At 45.7% G+C, this 16,599-nt stretch overlaps 1 protein-coding gene across 3 annotated transcripts; it reads left to right on the forward strand.

Moving 5' to 3' along the window:
- The first annotated feature begins 1,991 nt into the window (after positions 1 to 1,991).
- ZNF134 (zinc finger protein 134) lies at positions 1,992 to 11,215 on the forward strand. 3 transcript variants are annotated; one of them, XM_033224656.1, is made up of 3 exons: positions 1,992 to 2,398; positions 7,101 to 7,197; positions 7,853 to 11,215. In XM_033224656.1, exons 2-3 carry the CDS (start codon positions 7,158 to 7,160, stop codon positions 9,094 to 9,096), a joined length of 1,284 nt encoding a protein of 427 aa, XP_033080547.1. In that variant the 5' UTR covers positions 1,992 to 2,398; positions 7,101 to 7,157; the 3' UTR covers positions 9,097 to 11,215. The 3 variants fall into 3 exon arrangements, with proteins under 3 accessions (XP_033080547.1, XP_033080546.1, XP_033080548.1); XM_033224655.1 differs by having other exon boundaries at positions 1,992 to 2,283; XM_033224657.1 differs by lacking the exon at positions 1,992 to 2,398 and having other exon boundaries at positions 7,519 to 11,215.
- Positions 11,216 to 16,599: the final 5,384 nt, after the last annotated feature.

Raw genomic sequence — 16,599 nt, forward strand, 5'->3', positions numbered from 1 at the left:
TGGCCGGATCTCAGCTCACTGCAAGCTCTGCCTCCCGGGTTTACGCCATTCTCCTGCCTCAGCCTCCGGAGTAGCTGGGACTACAGGCGCCCGCCACCTCGCCCGGCTAGTTTTTTTGTATTTTTTAGTAGAGACGGGGTTTCACCGTGTTAGCCAGGATGGTCTCGATCTCCTGACCTCGTGATCCGCCCGTCTCGGCCTCCCAAAGTGCTGGGATTACAGGCTTGAGCCACCGCGCCCGGCCTCTAGCAGCACTTTCTAAATGTTTTCTTTACTTCTCCCTCCAGGTATTACTGAGTGTTTTCAAGAATGAAAAGAGGCCTGGCATGGTGGCTCACATCTGTAATCCCAACTTTTTGGGAGGTTGAGGTGGGAGGATCCCTTGAGCCTAAGAATTTGAGGCTGCAGCAAGCCATGATCATGCCACTACACTCCAGCCTGTGCAACACAGCGAGATCCTGTCTCCAAAATTAAATAAATAAAAAATATTACATTTTAGAGACTAAACCCTGCTTGTGATCATAGTTCTAGCACAGCTGTGTGCTCAGCTTCATTTGCTCACTTCTCGGAATTCAATGTCTCCTGCTCAAATTTTGCTGTCATCTTAACCGTTTTCACCTATGACAGATATGTGTCTCCAGGTCCATTTCTTCATGTATCTATGAATAACTACAGAATTATTAACTTTGAGTAATTTGGCCAGGCGCGGTGGCTAACGCCTGTAATCCCAGCACTTTGGGAGGCTGAGGCGGGTGGATCACGAGGTCAGGAGATCGAGACCATCCTGGCTAACATGGTGAAACCCCCGTCTTTACTAAAAATACAAACAAGCCAGGCGTGATGGCGGGCACCTGTAGTCCCGGCTACTCGGGAAGCTGAGGCAGGAGAATGGCGTGAACCCAGGAGGCGAAGCTTGCAGTGAGCCGTGATCGTGCCCTGCACTCCATCCTGGGTGACACAGCGAGACTCTGTCTCAAAGAAAAAACAAAAAAACTTTGAGTAATTTAAACAATTCACAAATGTTTTTGTCTTTCTTTCCCCATACATTCCCCCTTCTTTAATTTTTTTAAACCGTAAGTAAATCTCAATTCTCTGAATTCAGACACTGTCCGCGTAATTGCAGGTGAAATGAGAATCACCTCCCAGCCAAGAAATGTGATCCCAATTTTCCAAATCTTTGTTTCTGGGTTCAGACAACACCTTTTCAGCCCCTGTCTTGGCACATAAAAACATTTATAATGCTTCTTCTTTTCAGATAAGAAACATTCCCAAAAGGAAATAGATATATCTCAATTTTTGGGCTAGTAACTCTCATTTGGATAAAAGAGTATTGCTCCTTTGGTTGGACCTTAGTGACCATACAGGCAGGAAAGGTGCCTTCCTTGACCACCTTCTTTTGCCTGTCTTCCTCCTCATGGTTCTCTCAGGTATTTCTTTTCTGAGGAAACCAGAGGAAGAGCTCTATATTAGTCCACTTGCCTCAGGGAGCTCCAGCATCCCTCCATAGCCACTGTCTGGAGACCATTCTTCCACTCCATGGCCCTGCCTGGGGACAATTCTGTTAACCCTGACCCAACTGAGGCTCACAAAACTGACTCAAAGCTTCCCTCTACAGTACACATATTTTTTAAATGAAGGAAATTTGAGTGAACCATGAGTGGACTCAGAGTGACATTGGATGTTATGTGTCCATTTGGTGGTGTGAGTTCCGGGAACATAGGTAAGACTATATCCCAATATTTCGGAGATCCCTGCAGGCTTCACTACACAAGACCTGGTTGAGGGTCCTTTAAGAGGAGCGAAGCCACGCCCTGCCCTCAGAGTCTCAAGGCATAATTTCTCAGCGCCCCTCGCAGTACCATTTGGTCTTTGCCCAGCGTGCAGGCGAGTCGCCACGGCCAAGTGCACATGAGAACTACATTGCCCAGAAACGTCTGCGCCGCGCCTCGGCGGCACTCTTAATTGCGTTTCCCTGCCGACGGACGGAAGCTCTCTGGGCGTGACTTCCGGCATCTTCCTCGCGGCGGACATCTTGTCGGCTCTTAGGTGGAACCATCGGAGCAAAAGCTTGGGGTGGCTGGGTAGTTCCGAGGTGACGGAAGCGGGAGGGTGCGGGAGGAGTCACTGTTCGTCCTGCAGAGTGGCTCGCCAGCGAAGACCCTGCTTCCACCCCCGGGGACGAACGACCACGGTGCCAGGGTCCCGCGACCTGGGACCCGCCTCGCGGCTCTGTGAGGTCTATGAACTATGATGGCGGCGGCCGCGATGTTGAGCCGGGCGCAGGTGGGTGCTGCGTTCCGCAGACTTTCGCCCGCCCGTAATCCTGAAGTTCCGAATGAGGAGCGCCTGTCTGAGTCCATGCTGCGCAGGCCCCAGTGTCCAGGGCAGCGGGGCGCTGGTGGGTGGGACCTCGTTCCTAAATCTGGCATGTAAGGTGGGGGCGAGTGTGACGGGCAGAGGGGCAGCCTGAGCACAGGCTTGGAGCTGGACTGAGCCCGTAGCAGTCGGGAGCGTGTGTGAGCGGTAGTCACGCCTGCAGTGTCGCGGGGAGAAGTTGCACCTTCATTGCGAGGACGATAGGAGCCATGGCGGGTTTTGAAGGGTGGAGGGAAGGGATTTGATAAAGGATTTTTAAAGTATTCCAATGTTTGCTGAGGAGGAAACAGACTAAAGTGAGGTAGAAACGATGAAGATGGTGGCAGAGCAGGGAGACCTTTGAGGAGGTCCCTGCAACAATCTCCAGAAGTGTTGCCGTGGTGGCTGGGCCAGAGCAGTGGCAGGAGGGATTTGGGTGGGGAAGTCGTGAGATTCTGGATAGATTTTTAAAGATGGAATCAACGGGGTTTCCTGCTGCATCAGATGTGGTCGTAAGTGTATGTGGGGAGGGGAGGGCTATCCAGGTGTTTTTTTTTGTCTGTTTTCCTTCCTGAACATGTGAAAGAATGGAAATTGGTAAGTCACAGCAGGGAGCACCTTTCAGGGGGATCAGGAATTGGGTTTTGTACTTGGTGAATCTAAGGTGTTCTGCTTTGGAGGTTCACATGGGTAGCTAAACATGCAGGTCTGGAGTTCTGGAGAGGGAGTTGCGCTAGAGACTTTCAATGCGTGCGGCATAAGGGTAAAGCCTGTAGTGGATCAGGTTTAGAGGGTGGAATATTAAGGATATTATCTTATGTGGCCTCTGAAGTGAGAGGTAGGGTTAGGGTGGAAGACCAGGGATGAAGGGGTAGACACTTAAGATTCCTTCCAGAAAGGAAGGGTCCTGGCATGTGAAAAGATTCTAGGTGGTGGTGTTGGAAGTAAATGCTCCGTGCTGCAAAGTGAAACCAGCACTCAGGCAAAAGTTTTCTCAGCAAGGCAATTTACTTCTGCGCAAGTGTGCTGCCTGCGTTAATCACGATCACAAGAGCACACTGAACAAAGGAGGGAAGGGGATTTTATCTCTAACCCGTAGTCCCTACCTTCCTCTGTGTCACTCCCCCAGGGGCTGGGGTCTAACCGCACAATCTAAGCTGACCCAATTGGGTATATTTTCCCAAATAAGAAAGAGGGAAGGGGAAGGTGAGTTACAGTGGTGGGACATGTGGGTTGTGTGGGACATGTGGGTTGTGTGGGACGTGTGGTTTTGGTGGGGGGAATGGGTGCATAGTGAATAAGGGAACAGATGTGAATTAATGATTAGTGCTGACGGGAAAGTTGTTTACAGTAACTAGGTGAAGGAGGCATGGAGAACAAGAAAATTAGATTTGAGAACAAAGAACAAGGAAGTTAACAGTAAACCTTTGAAGAGCAATTTTATTATATCTTATAGTGCCAGCAAGAGGAGAGGGCTGTAGAGCATATGTAGCCTGGCCTGCACTGGAGACCAAGGTGAGGGATGCAGTAGATTTGCCACCCTACAGGCTCAGCATGCCTTCATGGGCGCTGCCTGTGGAGCAGTTCCATCCCCAACCAGTGCACTGGTGCCTCAGTTACCCAAACCCTCAGGTAAGCAGAATTGATGAACATCTCTAATGGAGGATCACTGCAGCTCCCCTTCAGAGGAATGTGTATCAGGTAGGCTGGTTTAGTGCAAGGGCTAGTGTACACCTTGCAAGTCCACAGAAGTAGGGAACTAAAAAATGTATATACAAAGTAAGGTAAATTTATACTAGCACTTAATGATTGGTCAAAATATTAATTTGCCTTGAAGTATTTTATTGCAATGGAAAATCTTACCAAATTTTCTTAAAAACTTTTAAAGCAAGCAAAACAGACCTAATTTTTAAAAAACTCATCAGTTCATTTGCATGTATAGTAGTAGCTGTTTTAAAGGCACTTGAGATGTACAGGCAATCCTGATACAAACAATAGCCCTATGAGGTAGGTGCGGTTTTTATCCCCACTTTTAAGATGAGGACACTCAGACACTGGTCTTTGTTTATATTCACACAGCTGGTAGGAGCCAGCACTGAGATCTGAGCATCTGAAGTTAGAGAGGTAACCCAAAATCATTCCTGCCAAAGGGCAGGGTAGACAGAGCTTAGGGAAACAGTTCAGTCCATGAGATCCCACTGTGGGAACCTGCCACTCCCAGCTTCCCTCTTCTTGTGAGGTTGCCATGGTGGCAGAAACTTGTGATTCCTACCTAGATGAGTGCAGATTGTCTCACGCCCTCACTTAGCCCAACACACCCCCATTATCACACCCCCATTATCTCAGGAACTCAGTATGAAGAATGATAGTGTTCTGGAACTCTTCAGTGTCCCTTCTGCCTACTGTTTGAGGAGGTCCTGCAGTCACCCAAAGCTCTGTGTTGTAAATTCTGTTTTGGAGTTACGTGGAGTTTCCATTTCTGGCAAGCAATGGGATGAAGTGTGGAACATTATCTCAGGCACAGGAACCAGCATGTGCATATACTTCACTTGAGGCTAAACTAGGAGTGTTTGGGGAACCTCAGGTCTCCATTACGTCTAGTGGGATCAGACAGCAGGGACAGGATTCGGCCCAGAAATGGCAGCCTGAGGATCTGGGTTTCTTTGCTGAGAGAATTGGGAGCCACTGCAGGTTTGGAGCTAGGAGGGAGTGATCTGACTTTGGTCTTAACCAACTTTCTCTTGACTGTACAGTGAAGAAAAGACTGTGGGAGTGAGGATGAAGGAAGGAATACCACTGAGGAGTTTAATGCAACAGTTCAGGTTGGACCACAGTGGTGGCTGTAGAGGTTGGAGATGTGGATGGATTCTGAATCATTTTTCTTGAAGTGGGACCAACCAGATTTTCTGATGTGGAGGATGAGAAAGAAAAGGGGAGGGGTGAAGGATGACCCTGGATGTTTTCGTCTGAGAAGATATAAATATGCCATCAACTGAGGTAACAAAGTTGGTGGTAGGAGTACCTTTCAGAGGTAATATCAGTAGTGCAGTTTGGCTGTGTGGAATCTACCGTGTTCCAAAGACACTTGCGTGGAGATGTCAAGTAGACAGCTGGACACAGAGATCTGAAGTTCAGAGAAGGGATTCAGGTTGGAGCTATCCACAGGGTGGCTGCCCAGCATGTGGATCAAGATTGAGGCTTGCTTCCAATTTAGAGAACCTTTAGGTCATGGTGACAGTGCCATCAGCGCACTGTAAGGGCAGGCACAGCAGGGTGGAAGTAGGGGCCATCTTAGAGGATAGAAGAGGGAAGGAAGTGTCCTTGGGAGGAAGGAGAATAGTAGGGTCCCAGGCCAGGTGGCAAAGTGTTCCAGAGAGAGTGGATGTGAGGTGAATTACTGTAGTAATAGAAGGGAGGTGACAGTGAGGCCAAAGCTGTGCTTATTCAGCTCTTTATGTGCTCCTCAGGCTTCCATGGTGACCTTTGGTGGGACCTGTGGAGTTTCAGTCAAGCTAGTGAATTAGCCCAGAGACAGATTGGGACAGTAGGCAGAATCACTGCGCTTGGGGTAGGTGCCCAGTGAGTGTGGGTTTTGAATGAGTTAAATGTTGAGAAGAAGCCTGTGACTAACCTCAGTAGTACAACGGCAAAGCAGAAAAGGGCTGAGTTTATCTGAGATCTGCACATGGTTCTGCATTGCTAATTGACCTGTGAAATAGAGCCAGGAGGCGGGGGATTTAATAACTGGATTCAGGGCAAACCATGGCAGTGTGTCCATTGATCAGGACCAGATGTTATCCTGGATGCTTTATCCAAGCATTCTCTGGATGCTGTGTGCAGATTTGCATGTGGGGAAGCTGTGGAGGTACCTATGTTGTGGGTGTCCATAGATGTAAAGGAGGTATGGCCAAAAGGGTGATGTACACATGGAGATGGAGTGTGAATTCATGAGCCCAGAGCTCTGGTACCAAGGGTTTCTGAGACAGTGCTGAGCTCAGTCACACCAAGGCCTGTTATCTCATTTGAGTTAGATGTGACAAGGAGTCCCGGAGAGAGAGGCTGCCCTTAAGCTCAGTTGTCCATCTCACACAGGGCTGTGTGACCTTCACGGATTTATTTGTGTACTTAGGAGGAATGGGAGCTGCTGGATGAGGCTCAGAGACTCTTTTATTATGAAATAATGGTTTCTGTGCTTTGCATTTATAGTCTCCCTGGGTGAGGCCCCAGTATCCCGTTTCTCTGGGCTGGGCCCTACTCTTCCTTTTTGCCCTGGGGGTTGCTCTTTCCTTTCCATAGCTAGAGCGTGGGCACTGCTGTCTTCTCTGATTCCCTCACATAGGTCCCCTGGGTGCCAAGGCTCCGCTAGATGCATTGCCTCCTCTCTTCCCTGTGTTCCTTAACTCCTGCTGCCCTGAAGCCTTGCCAGGAAGGGTTTGGGGGTCAGGAGTCCTAAGGTGACCCAGTGAATCCTGCTTGGCCTCTCCGCGGCCAGGTGACTGTCCACAGTCATGACACCTCTGGACTCCAGGCTCTACCCGCTTCCTCTAATTGTAATTTCCTTGAGTCTGCCTGGGTCAAATCATGATCACCACTTGTGGGCCCCTTGCATTGTTCCTGCAGGACGATTTTCTGAGGTTCATTTTGTAGTATTTGTTTTCTTGCAGTTTTGCATGGGTGGGCTACTCTGGGCTAGTGCTTTCACACTCAGTCTGTTTCATCTTTCCCCTATGCTTTGTATCTTCCAGATCCTTTGTGGTTGCTGAATTGTAACAAGAGAGAGAACCCTGGGTGCCTGAGAGGGCATGACTTTAGTCACAGCAGGAGGGGCTTGGACAGGCCCTGGTGAGTGGGAGCTGAGGGACGCCATAACCTCAGGGCTGGGTTCCTGTAGTTCCAGAAACCTATGTTGTGCCCATCACAAGTGCCAAGGCTAGAGGCCCTAACTTCGTTCTACCGTTTTATCCCCATTCTGTACACTCTTGTCATTTCTAATCTGACTTCTGACCCAGGGCTGTCTTCTCCCATTGTCTACCAGAGGGCCTCTTAGTAGAGCAATAGCTCTCTCTCTGCAGTGCTTTCCACTATTGGACTACACTTACACTGATGTGTCATAAGATGTGTGCATATCCTTAAATAGTCCCTGAACACGTTACTTGTTTTTAGTCACATTTTCCTGGGCCTGGACACACATTTCGGCATAGCACTCACCTGTCACCCACAGTCAGCCAAGGTCCTGCTAAAAGTCATTGCAGAGGATGAAGTTGGAGACCTTGTACTACACCCCATCCTCGTGTCTTTGTTTCTTGTGAGGCCATCTCCATTCTGTGACTTTTAGATTCCAGTACTGTACAGCAGCCTTTTCTTCAACCTGATCCTAGCTCTGTTCCACCAGGAAACTTAGGTACTCAGTCCTGGGTACAACAGACACATGTTTGTGATGGAGTTGCCCCACCCACCAAAGTCAGCATGTACATCAATAGTATTTTTCTGCCTTCAGGTTGTTGGCATGGAGTGAAGGATGAAGAGTCATCTTCTGAACAGAGCATTTCTATAGCAGTGTCACATGTTAATACTTCCAAGGCAGGTTTGCCCACACAGACACCTTACCCTTGTGACATATGTGGCCCCATCTTGAAAGATATTTTGCACCTGGATGAACACCAGGGTACACACCATGGACTGAAACTTCACACATGTGGGGCATGCGGGAGACAATTCTGGTTCAGGGCAAACCTTCATCAACACCAGAAGTGTTACAGTATAGAGAAACCCTTAAGAAGGGATGAAGGTGAGGCCTCAATTGTGAAGAACTGCACAGTTAGCAAAGAACCTCACCCATCAGAGAAACCCTTTACATGTAAGGAGGAGCAGAAAAACTTCCAGGCTACTTTGGGTGGCTGCCAACAAAAGGCCATCCGCAGTAAGAGGAAGACACACAGGAGCACTGAGAGTGGGGATGCATTTCATGGTGAACAAATGCATTACAAGTGCAGTGAGTGTGGGAAAGCTTTCAGCCGCAAAGACACACTTGTCCAGCACCAGAGAATTCATAGTGGAGAGAAGCCTTACAAGTGCAGCGAGTGTGGGAAGGCCTTCAGCCGCAAAGCTACACTTGTCCAGCATCAGAGAATTCATACTGGAGAAAGGCCTTATGAATGCAGCGAATGTGGAAAAACCTTCAGTCGAAAAGACAACCTTACTCAGCACAAGAGAATCCACACTGGAGAAATGCCTTATAAGTGCAATGAATGTGGGAAATATTTTAGCCATCACTCCAATCTAATTGTACACCAGAGAGTTCACAATGGAGCAAGGCCTTATAAGTGCAGTGATTGTGGGAAAGTATTCAGACACAAATCTACACTTGTTCAGCATGAGAGTATTCACACTGGAGAAAATCCTTACGATTGCAGTGATTGTGGGAAATCCTTTGGCCACAAATACACCCTCATTAAACATCAGAGAATTCACACTGAGTCAAAGCCTTTTGAGTGCATTGAATGTGGGAAATTCTTTAGTCGAAGTTCTGACTTTATTGCACACCAGAGGGTTCACACTGGTGAAAGGCCTTTTGTGTGCAGTAAATGTGGGAAAGACTTTATCAGAACGTCCCACCTTGTTCGACACCAAAGAGTTCACACTGGAGAAAGGCCCTATGAGTGCAGTGAATGTGGGAAGGCCTACAGCTTAAGCTCCCACCTCAATCGGCACCAGAAAGTTCACACTGCAGGCAGGCTTTAGGAGTGCTTTGAATACAACAGGACTCATCAATCACATGTTGAATTTCATATATCTGAACATTGATACAAAGGAGATTCCTTATGGTTCCAGGTATGTAGGAAGCTTCGAGGGATATGTTGCACTTTCTGACTTGCTCAGGTTTTTTGCCAGAGTTTTGTCGCTGTCAATGCCTATGGCCAAAACCATCTTAACTCTACCAGCTTAGATACCCCAGCATTGGGGAACGCAGGGTTTTGTATTCTCCAGTCCCTGGAGAAAATCATGAGATGCCTGAGTTCATTGGGGGTCCTCATTCCATTCTGTATGACAGATATAGGTATGGACATGACCCATCTTTAGCCACGAGGGTCTGCGCTGTATCTGCTGGTGTCTTATACAGAAGGTCTACTTTCTTCGTGAATATTCTTGGTCTCACATACTTGTAATGAGTTTTTCCAGCCTCCAAGTCACCTGGCCTGGGAAAGTACTTGCCTCGTGTTGCTCTGGTTTGTGATAATAAAGGCTTTACAGTTTAAGCCACTTTTAATCTTGGGGGTTCTTCTTACTGTCTGGAGTGGATTGAAAACAGACTCTGCCAAACTGAAGACAGCCTTTGTGGGGCACCTCCAACTTTGCCTCAAATGGGACAGTGGGTTGAGGGAGAACAGTTCTTAGTTCAGTTTTGATGTTAACTTCCATAGCTAACAAAGCCTGTTAAGTAAGAATTCAGATCTTGTGTAGACCTGATTTGTCTGGATTATTTGAGAGCCCATATTTCACCTTGAGGAGGGTGCCGCTGCTGTGACAGCCTGCAGTGTTTTGAAACAGCATGGATTGAGTGTCTTGTTTCCAGCATATGTCCCATGTTCCCCAACACTGTTGAGGGAAAGCTTTTCCTCAGGACCTGCCGAGTGGCCATATTCCCTGAAGGCCTGAATCTGGTACACAGGCCACTGTTGGTAAGATCTAAAACATCCAGTAGGGAAACAAAATTGATAAATATTGGGTGTGGATAATTGGGATTGGGGAGATTGCGGCGAACTAGAGGGGAAGTACCCATTGTAAAAACACATCCACAGATAGTCCAGGCACTGAGGCTGAATGGGATCAGGTATCCAGAAATCTCAGGATCTCCAGGGCCGTGTTACTCTTAGGTCAAGATCACTGGTGCAGCAATGAATGTAGTTTTCCTAGATTCCTCTGCCTCCCTGGGCTCTTTACCTAATGTCTTTGCTGCACAGGCAGTAACCCTCGGAGTAAAGAGGTGTGGTGGTCCAAAGAAGTAGCTTTTGTGACCAGCTGGAGTGTCTGGTGACTCTGTTGGCAATGGTCCTCATTGTTTGCCAGTTTTTCTTACTACTGAGGAAGAGATTGTCTTTCCAAGGTATTTGGAGTGATAAGAGTCACCATAGTGATGTAGAGTCACTCTTGATGTCCAGTTGTCCAGTTTCCAGTAGAAGTGGGAGACCCAGATTTTTTAAAGGGATAACTTTTTATGGGTTCACTGAGGTGTAATCAACATGCAATATATTGCACATATTTAAAGTGTACCAGTAAGTCTTGATACACACACACACTCTTGAAACTATCACCGTATCAGTGGTGTTGGACAGATCTGTCACCCCCAAAGTTAACCTCAGGCCCTTAACCTTTATCTCAGTGCTCTCCTTCCCCCAAAATCTCTAGGCAACCATTGAGTAGTTTTCACTATAGGTAAATTTGTCTTTTCTAGAATTTTATGTAAGTCTGTCTATAAAGTGTTAATTTTGTTTGTTGTCTTCATGCAACAGAATTTGAAATTTGTCCATGGTATGGATGAATAGCCCATTTTAAAATTACTGAGTCATATTCTGTATGGATATACCACAGTTTATCCATTTATCTTAATTGGTGTCTGCACTCCACACCCCATTTTTAAATACTAAAAAGCTGCTGCAAATATTGATGCATGAGTCTTTATATGGACACTTAGCTGAGAACATTTTTAAGCAGAGGTTTTGAAGGTGTGGCCATGTTTCTTACTGATTATAGTAAAATATATTGGAAAAGAGATACATACAGGGAAGAACTGCAAAACAGAAAAGACCCAAGATTTGATGATTTGGGAAATTCTCAGCTCATCTGAATTGGAAAAAAAAAATTGAAATTAAGAGATTCGGCCGGGCGCGGTGGCTCAAGCCTGTAATCCCAGCACTTTGGGAGGCCGAGACGGGCGGATCACGAGGTCAGGAGATCGAGACCATCCTGGCTAACACGGTGAAACCCCGTCTCTACTAAAATATACAAAAAATTAGCCGGGCGAGATGGCGGGCGCCTGTAGTCCCAGCTACTCGGGAGGCTGAGGCGAGAGAATGGCGTAAACCCGGGAGGCGGAGCTTGCAGTGAGCTGAGATCCGGCCACTGCACTCCAGCCTGGGCGACAGAGCGAGACTCCGTCTCAAAAAAAAAAAAAAAAAAAGAAATTAAGAGATTCATTGTCGGGAAAGCATGTTTTAGAGAGATAGGCAAGGATGTTTGCTATTACCGAGATCAAAACACACATTAGAACACTCATTTCTTTGAAGAGATTAAACATGACTTGTAGATCCCCTCAATACAAACAATTTGTAAGAAGTTTAAACTATCAGTCATCTCAGCAAAAGCCAAAAGTATAGATAGGGGATTCCCTAGGGGGAATAATATGCATAAACCTCTTTTCTAATGGTGTGAATTTCAGTGACATACAGGAGACTCACAAAATTCTTGAAAATTTTATACCAGTGGAAATGCTCACCTTGGGTCTAAAGGAACCTTGAAAGTATGAAGTTAAAGGGTGTAGGCATGTAAAGTGTGAAGTTAAAGGGTGTAATATTCTATACATGGGACTGGCTGCAGAAACAGGTGCGAGCCCTTGCTACCTTTCATGAGAAAGGAAGAATGACTCAGAGCAGAGGAGAGTCCAGTGGGCAGAGTCCTGAACTACATGATATTCCCATGTCTTGACTCCCAGTGGCATTTGCCAAACTAGATTTCAAATTTTCTTGGGATTGGTGGTTCCATTTGTTTTCCCCCTTCCATTTCCTCCTTTTTTGAAACAATGCATATACATACAACTATTACCCTAGGTCTTTCCCACCCTTTTGTTTGGGAGCAGATAACTAGTTTTCTAGTTTTACGGATCCGGACGAGACAGGAATAGCACTGGGTGGTCACAGGAGGATGGAAAATCTCAACACCCTGGTTTTGGTGCGGCTGAAAAAAAAAGAAAAAACCCAAACAACAGCTAAAACGGGAACTAGGCAAAGAAACCGTGGGATAATAGAAAACCCAAAACGGAAGAGGAAACTGCCAGAACCCCAGTCAGGGTGACATGTCCACGACTCTTCCAGTCAAACGCAAATAAGGGAGGAGGGGTGGTAATCGGGGGTCCCTGAAATTCCCTCCTTTCCCAGAATACCTAATGATTACCCCGATTAGAGGAACACCCATACAATTAGAAACCCAAACTTCGTTTTGCATGACTTGCTCTCAGGAGCACTCCCACACTTCTCTCTCGTGTGTACTTTTGATTCACAATAAAAGCTCCTTGCCTTTGCTTCATTGTGACTCGTCACTGAATTCTTCAATGGTGTTAAGAACCTGGATGCTGGCTGGGTCTGGGGTCTCACCAACAATGTCCAGTGAGCCCCCCAACAACACAGGAATTGTGCCCCAAGATGAGATTATACCTAGAGCCCCATCCGTACCGGACTTAGACAATTTAAATGAGATTGGAGACTTTAGCTAAGTGTGGAGGCGCACACGTGTAATCCCAGTTAGGAGGCTAAGGCAGGAGAATGACTTGAATCCAGGAGGCAGAGGTGGCAGTGAGCCAAGATTGCGCTACTGCACTCTAGCCTGGGCAATAGAGGGAGACTGTCTCAAAAAATAACAATAAAGGACATCAAATTTTGGAGGGGAAATACTGGTGAACTGAAAACAGCACTTCTGGTATGTGGGATAACGTATTAATAGCCTTGATCATTTTGAATTTCATAATCATAAATGGGATTTTTTTTTTTTTTTTTTTTCGAGACAGAGTTTCACTCTTGTTGCCCAGGCTGGAGTGCCATGGCATGATCTCAGCTCACTGCAGCCTCCACTTCCCAGGTTCAAGCAATTCTTCTGCTTCAGCCTTCCGAGTCACTGGGATTCCACAGGCATGTGCCACCACGCCCAGCTAATTTTGTATTTTTAGTAGAGACAGGGTTTCTCCATGTTGGTCAGGCTGGTCTTGAACTTCTGACCTCAGGTGATCCGGCTGCCTTGACCTCCCCAAGTGCCGGAATTACAGGCATGAACCACCATGCCCGGCCTTTTGGGATTGGTTTAAAGAGCTGTGGAAGACAATTGAGCAATTACCACAAACAGATTAGCGACGGAGTTCCTAGTATATTTGAAAATGAATAAAATTGTTGCTGAGAAAATTAACAATAGTGATCTCAGTCCAAATTATAGAGTGATTCAGAGAGGATAATATGCCACATATGCATAGATTTGTTTAAAACAATAGTAAATTCGCACTGTAAAAATTGAAAAAAATGCTATTAGAACAACAACAAACAATTAGGTTGATGAAGCACAATAAGAGACTAATGAAAAGGAAATAAATTAATATCAAAATGTATAAAATTTAAGTCATATACAAGCATACCAAATTAACGTGAGATTAACAAAGATTGTATTAATTGGAGAAAAAGACTAGGAGTCTGCAGATCCTAAAATTACGCTTAACACTAAGCCTCTTACAAACTTCAAGTTTTCAAAAAGGCTCAAGGTTTTCTGGTACAGAGGTACTGTGGGAGCACAGTTCAGATTTAACTTAAGAACATTACATTATTTAGGCCAGGCGCGGTGGCTTACGCCTGTAATCTCAGCACTTTAGGAGTCCGAGGCGGGCGGATCATGAGGTCAGGAGGTCGAGACCACCTTGGTTAACAGTGAAACCCCGTCTCTACTAAAAACACAAAAAATTAGCCGGGCGTGGTGGCGGGCGCCTGTAGTCCCAGCTACTCGAAGGCTGAGGCAGGACAATGGTGTGAACCCGGGAGGCGAAGCTTGCAGTGAGCCAAGATCCCGCCACTGCACTCCAGCCTGGGCGTCAGAGCAAGACTCTGTCTCAAGAAAAGAAAAAAAAAAAATTACAGTCTTTAGGAAACTAGATATTCATCAGAGAGTGTATGTGACCAGAGTAAATTTTGCCAGAATAAGCCATCTTATGATGGCTAGATGACATACTAAATACTTATACTGATTCAGAATTACCTGAGCTACTTCAACATAGGACATAGCAAAATACTAATAATTACATTACTATATACTTTTTTTTTTTTTTTTTTTGAGACGGAGTCTTGCTCTGCCGCCCAGACTGGAGTGCAGTGGCCGGCTCTCAGCTCACTGCAAGCTCCGCCTCCCGGGTTCACGCCATTCTCCTGTCTCAGCCTCCCGAGTAGCTGGGACTACAGGCGCCCGCCTCGTCGCCCGGCTAGTTTTTTGTATTTTTTGTAGTAGAGACGGGGTTTCACCGTATTAGCCAGGATGGTCTCGATCTCCTGACCTCGTGATCCGCCCGTCTCGGCCTCCCAAAGTGCTGGGATTACAGGCTTGAGCCACCGCGCCCGGCCTACTATATACTTATAAAAGATACTTTCAGCCAGTCGCAGTGGCTCACACCTATAATCCCAGCCCTTCAGAAGGCCAAGGCAGGCGGATCATCTGAGGACAGGAGTTCCAGACCAGCCTGGCCAACATGGCGAAACCCCGTCTCTCCTAAAAATACTAACATTAGGCAGGCGAATCGCTTGAATCCGGGAGGCAGAGATTGCAGTGAGCAGAGATTGCGCCATTACACTCCAGCCTGGGCGACAAGAGCAAAACTCCATCAAAAACAAAACAAACAAGCAAAAAAAACGTGCTTTCAAATCTGCCTAACAATTATAGCCTCAGAGTCCTTATATTCAGGATTATCTATTTGTAACTTACAACTTTTTACAAATATTTTTCTTAAACTAAACTAGAACGAATGTTTGGTCTTGCAGGTGTCTGAGAATCTTTAGTAAAATACCCCTACGGATTCTATTTTGAAATCATGGTTTTTAAAAAAGCAAAAATGTTTATTTCCAATTAATTGCTACAGAGATGCCAAATGTCCACTCAGTAGTTGTGAGTAAAACAATTTGTCTTATTGCTCTTCACTTCACAGGCAAATAAACTCTTTGAGTGATTGTGTGAAGTTCAGAGTATTTGGTCAGGGATGAAATGGAGGCTAAGAAGAGAAAACATAGGTTATAAGAGAAAACATGGAATAGAGATTCTAGGGGCACTAAAGCAAATGCATGAGGTAGTCTATGCTTCTGGGTACCTCGTAGGATGTTCCTTCTGAGTATTTGTATTCCAAACCTCAAAATTACATTTTTTTATATAACATTTCTTACTGGATTCTCCAAGATATAGTCTACTTTTTGAAGAATATGACATTATGTAGAAATATCTGAACTCTGAGAATAAGGTTTGGGATTCTATGACCTCATCTCCTTGCTGGGAAATGATGGTAATTTTATTCTTCTGCCTGTAATTGCAGTGACAGTGTCTCCAAGAGGATTGGAGATAATCTCTAAAAAATATTTTTTTGAAGTTAGAAAATTATTAACATTAATTGCTGGAGTTATCCATTTAGAATGACATCATACCTAAAAGAGAAAATTATCTGTGAAATGAGAAAAAATAAAGGTCAATAGAGGAAACAGTTCTAAGACATGAAACATGTAAGTTCAACCCTTGGCTATGCTAGAATCTTGGCTCCCATGAAATTCTTTTTTTTTTTTTTTTTTTTTTTTTGAGATGGAGTCTCACTCTGTTGCCCAGGCTGGACTGCAATGGCGCAATCTCGGCTCACTGCAACCTCCGCCTCCCAGGTTCAAACAATTCTCCTGCCTCAGCCCCGCAAGTAGTTGGGATTACAGGCGCCTACCACCACGCCTGGCTAATTTTTGTATTTTTAATAGAGACAGAGTTTCGCCATGTTGGCCAGGCTGCTTTTGAACTGCTGACCTCAGGTGATCTACCGGCCTCAGCCTCCCAAAGTGCTGGGATTACAGGTGTGAACCACCGCACCCAGCCTAAATTCTTATTTCTACAAAGTGTGACATTTTTTCATTCATATGAATGGTGACGAATAACAAACTTGGAAGGAAAGAGTAAAAAGACAGTAAGAGTACAAAGGTGGAAGAGTTGAGGGAAAGCACTACTCAACATCTTATCTGGTTCAGAGGCTCTTCTAGATTTGTATTTACAGCAGTGAACAACCTACAAAGAAATGTATTCTCAAGTAGTCTTTATTCAAATTGAGAGATGTGGTCTGGAAATAATAATGAAAATATTGGAAAACATACACTAAGTTATTAAGAGACAGATTCTATGGAAAATATCAGAATATCAGCACCAAGTAATAACCAACATGTGAAGTAGGTAGAATTTCTATAGGAAATAGGTCAGGGTTGTCCTTGT

Source organism: Trachypithecus francoisi, unplaced genomic scaffold (genome assembly GCF_009764315.1).
Source record: "Trachypithecus francoisi isolate TF-2019V2 unplaced genomic scaffold, Tfra_2.0 Lachesis_group12, whole genome shotgun sequence".
NCBI lineage: Eukaryota > Metazoa > Chordata > Mammalia > Primates > Cercopithecidae > Trachypithecus > Trachypithecus francoisi.